Source organism: Penaeus chinensis, chromosome 8, assembly GCF_019202785.1.
Source record: "Penaeus chinensis breed Huanghai No. 1 chromosome 8, ASM1920278v2, whole genome shotgun sequence".
NCBI lineage: Eukaryota > Metazoa > Arthropoda > Malacostraca > Decapoda > Penaeidae > Penaeus > Penaeus chinensis.
The window spans coordinates 37,782,163-37,787,162 of record NC_061826.1 but is presented as its reverse complement, the minus strand read 5'-3'; the positions used below and the strand labels follow the sequence as shown (position 1 = coordinate 37,787,162).

Here is a 5,000-nt window from a genome sequence, read left to right as displayed (position 1 = left end):
TATCAGGATAACTGGGACTTTTAAAAGTAAGAATTTTTCTTTACGGTGACATGCATGATAGGTGTAAGCTCGTTCTGGCTTCATGTGTTCTGGGTGTTGAGATATTCCTCGCTGGTCGCAAAGAGCATTACAAGATAATAACTAGTGTCAAGATGAGCTACCTTTCTATACACGAGAAAACGGAAACATAGATTTTATTTATTTATTAATTTATTTATTACTAATAGTTAATTCATCTAGTGCTGGGACTCGCCCGTGCAGTTGGTATGTCGAGGATCACGTCAAGGGTAGAATTTATAACAGGGTAGATATAACAAGAATATACTTACACAAGTGGAATAGGAGTGGTTCAGTGGGCCAACACTTTGCACGAACACTGTTTCGCAAACTTACAAATCCAATTTACGGAGTCTCGATATGACGACGATGCGGTGGTTGACGGCTTTTATTCCACTGGATGCCTCTGATGTGTGTATCTTCGCAATAGAGATTATGGCTGAGGAAACTTTAGATTACTACGAAAGCATGTGTATTAAATCACTATAGGTTTGAGGACGAAGTATAATTAATTATATATTTACTGTCTTTCCTGATATTTACTACTGCAATAAATGCACTGTTCCATATTGACTGAAGTACTGATGGGTCCATTTCCCCATACAAGTCGTTCTATGGGGATAATTAGTCGCCATGTGTTTATAAAACATATACTAGGCGGAACCGACTATGAACGGTTTTGAAGAGCTTTTTGGGTTTATGAGTAGGCTCCAGAGCAGACTTAGAGAAATCCGTGTACTCACCATGTTTATCTTCTCTTAGCCAAATATGCATACTGATTAGCCAGCTTTTATGATGATTACCTACTGAAATAATTAACCTACCTTACTGCATGTTAGAGATGTAGACATGTACCTCATCTACTTCCTCACTGTGATCAGCTTTCTGCCTAATTACCATTATCCTTGGACACTATTACATCTTATGTGACAGGTCATTTCCTCCATTTTCGGGGAATATAACCATTCAACTTCAGCAGTTCTAATATGTCTCTTAAATGTGGGACATTTCTCACTGAATTGGACATTCTTACTGTGGTTTATATTTAATTAATGGCTTGGCTGATGGCTATGACAATGAAGACATTTGAGAGGGGCCAAGAGTAATGCAAAAATAAAATGTCATTTAATAGTAACAGGAAACACCTCTTGGCATTAGTCATGAGAATCAGTAATTGATAATGAATGTCTGTTTAAAACAGGCATGAGAGTAACAGGTGTAGACTTGTCCGTCTCTATCATTTAGGTTTTGTTGTACTCAACTAGCTTATTAAATGATATGGACTTCCCTCTTGGCAGTCATCAATCAATGATGGATTTTTCTTTCAGATGGAATTTTGGTAAACAGGCCACTAGGCTAGTACAGTGGTAACGTGTCAGCTTCTAATCCTCTAATCCTCAGAGTTGGCAGTTCGTCCTCCACCCATGTGTGAGAAGTTGCAATTGGCATCTGGAGATAACTGTTGTGCCTGACACACACTATTTGAGTCAGCATTAGTCGGGACAGGCCATGCTCCCTTCATAAGCATAGCCTGGCATATCAGGCTTATCCTAATCTTTTGTTGGTAAACCTTTGTTTCTTGACAGGAACTGGCTAAAGGTATTGATAGAATGTGGCATTGTAAAATCTTTTATTTGTGAAGGTTTTGGAATAAAGTTTTCTGTAAGAAAAAAATTACCTTTTTTCTGTAATGTATTGTTAATTTATTTTTTGGAATGATTAAAGTTCTTAGCATGCAAATTATCTTCATAATACTCAATTCCTATTTAAAGAATGGAAACATGTAAAAGGCTTAAAAACATTTTTTGTATATTCCTAGGAATGTGCATTATTCTTATTCTTATAAAAGCTAAATTGTCTTTGGTCAATCATTTTTAAAACTAGTAGTAGTCAGGCACTTTATTTTTTATAAAGTAAATGAAACACTAAAGGAAGACAGTCTGAGATACGTTTTGTAACAGAAAATAAATGTAAAGGTAATAAACCCACACTTCACTGGGGTTATCCCTTCTAGTGATCAGGGCATGTCTGTGGACATATGATACTGTTTGATATTTCAACAGCATGACTGAGCTCTAAACAATGTTCAAACAAGTTTGTAGTGCATGGACAGCATGAACCAAGCCTGGTGACCAGACCACAGATGTGCCTTGGCTTAGATGGGTTATGAGAGCAAATTTTGGCAGAACTTGATATAAATGTTTTTTCACAGAAAACAATACATTAATGTAATAATAAAAATATACCTGTTGAAAAAGGTCCACAGGTTGAATGTATTTACGTTTATAAAAATAAAAGCCACCTGTACTATAGAAAAGTATGATCTTTTAATAAAAGTTAAAGCAATACAGTTTCGTCATTGGCATTCACAAGGCATTTTGTCCACTCAATACACCAAGGATTTAATGCCAGGTAAATGAAGTTTATATAATCCAAAATATGACACCATTTATTCATCTTTTCAATGTTACATTTTGTTACTCGCATCAAAGATTGAGGTACTATTATTTTCAGTTACATTCATATGATACAAACTGCAAAAAATTATATACTTTGTAATTAATACATATTTAAGAAACCTTCACATAAGATATAAATGGAAAATAAAATTACACATAAGAAAGCTCTTCAAAATGAACAAAAAGAAAAAAAAAAAAAAAAAAAAAAAAACTTCACTGGTTTTGTAATACAAATATTCTACTTTTAAAAATTTTCTGTACATGTCTACTTCATTATCAAAAGTATATATACAGCGAGAAAAATATAAGCCCAAACATTTATTATTTCAAATTAAAATAATCCACTTTATTAAAGTCCTGAAGGAATTGATTCAGAGTACATTGAAGATGGACTTCATATCCTCAAGGGTCAATTTACTGCTGGTAGTTCGCTTAGCACCAGACAGTACATCCTCTGCCATCTGCAGTTTTTTCTGTTGGAGCTGCAATATTCGTTCCTCAACAGTGTTCTGCACAACAAACCTGGAAGACAAGAATGTTATAGACTACATGAAACACTGATAATTACTTAGATCATCATTGATTATTTATATCACTGATGCTGAGATGGCATGTATAAATTTCATATCCACTTTAGCATACTGAAACACATTACATACTAGAGCTTAGTCATCAAGGAGTCAATTACTGGCTTACCTGATCTCACCTGTTTCTTTACTACCTGATTTTTTTGTAATATTTACAATAATTACAACAATGATGATGATGATAATATATTTATATTTATAATTATAATAATAATATTAATTTCATTATTTATCATTACTTAAAAAAATGGGGGAAACCTTGTAATTGATTCCTTCAGGATTAACCTGTACTTGTAATTAACTCACTAGTGACTTAGTACAAGTGGAGCCATCTATGTATAGAAACAATGAATAAGGTAAACTCACGGGGGGGGGGGGGGGGGGGGACAGGAACAAAAGAAAATACGAAGAAAAGAAAAGTTATTATAGACAAAAACAGAAAAGAACTTCTGCCATTCCTCACCTATGCACAGTAACTTCTCTTGTCTGCCCCACACGATAGATGCGGTCACATGCTTGGGCCTCCAACTGTGGATTCCAATGCATGTCCAGCAAGAACAAATGATTGGCCCCGACTAAGTTGAGTCCAACACCTCCAGCAGCCAGTGATAAAAGCATTACCTGAAATTGAGACATTATTTGCTGGATGACAAGGGGTATACAGTACCAGAATTATGAATCCACACTCACTATATCATTTGTTTCAAGAAGAAAGGTTATTAATGAAAAGATAACAAATAAAACAAATTATGCACTCAATTAAGAAAACTTGGAAGCAAAGAGCTTTGAAAAAGTAGTTAAAGGCCAAGGACAAAAAAGACAAATATTAATAAGAACTTACTGGTGCACCTCTAGGATTATTATTAAAATCATCAACAATAGCAGGTCTTTCCTTGACTAAAACTTGACCAGATATTGTGAGGCACCGAATTCCAACATTTTCCAAATGTTTTTCAACCACTTGTAACATGGATGTCCACTGGGAGACAATGACGGACTTTTCTCTTGTTCCTTTGTCACGCAATCTGCAGAGCTCCTCAGTGATTTTCCCAATCTGTTGATAAAAATACTTGTCAACAAATGTAAGTTGATGTTATGTGAATTAAAAGTACTGGTTAAATAAAGACCAGCTATAATTAGGGCTTAATTTTTTCAGGATTAACCAAGGTAAAATGGAGCCTTTGATATCTAATGTATTTAAATCTAAAGAAAAAACGAAAGAAAAAGAAAAAATCCTGAAGGAAATGACATTAATGCTGCAGATTCATGGCAAATAAACTACATAAAGATACAATCATGGCAAATGGCATTTTAAGGCTTAATTTAAATGTAAACTTATGCTTGAAAATGAACAGTATGACAACAAAAATGCAAAGAAAACATTACTTTTGAGCTAACAGAGTTCCTAGAAAAGACAGGATTCTTGATGTTTAAAACATCTTTCTTCACTTTATTATCAGCTTCCTCCTCTACTTCATTTGGCATCAGAAGACTCATCTCTGCCATCTGCGAAGCTAAGTCCAGTTCCATACTATCCTTTGTGCTGCTTTCCAAACCATCTGCGTCATTATTCTCCGTTTCCACCATCTGAAAACAAATGAATTTTTTTCTGCCTGTCTTTATGAAAATATGTATTCCTAATCTACTTTTTTTCTTAAGTAGTAACAACTACACACATAAAAATATCCTACAAATTTCTGTAATGGAAACTTGATGAAGGTAGAGAACATACATTGACAGTCTGGAAGGAAGGAAGGAAGGAAGGAAGGAAGGAAGGAAGGAAGGAAGGAAGGATGGAAGGCAACATGAGAGAGAGAGAGACAGAGAGAGAGAGAGAGAGAGAGAGAGAGAGAGAGAGAGAGAGAGAGAGAGAGAGAGAGAGAGAGAGAGAGAGAAA

The 5,000-nt window shown here is 34.9% G+C and overlaps 1 protein-coding gene across 1 annotated transcript in view; it reads right to left on the bottom strand.

The window, feature by feature from the left end:
* Window positions 1-1,672: 1,672 nt before the first annotated feature.
* LOC125028189 (transcription termination factor 2-like) overlaps window positions 1,673-5,000 on the bottom strand; it is a 17,412-nt gene continuing 14,084 nt past the window's right edge. The window contains exons 18-21 of the mRNA XM_047617573.1: window positions 4,490-4,690; window positions 3,945-4,157; window positions 3,567-3,724; window positions 1,673-3,038 (exon numbers count right to left, since the gene is read on the bottom strand). Coding sequence (XP_047473529.1) covers window positions 2,888-3,038; window positions 3,567-3,724; window positions 3,945-4,157; window positions 4,490-4,690 — 723 coding nt within the window. The 3' untranslated portion in view covers window positions 1,673-2,887. The remainder of the gene's footprint in view (window positions 3,039-3,566; window positions 3,725-3,944; window positions 4,158-4,489; window positions 4,691-5,000) is intronic.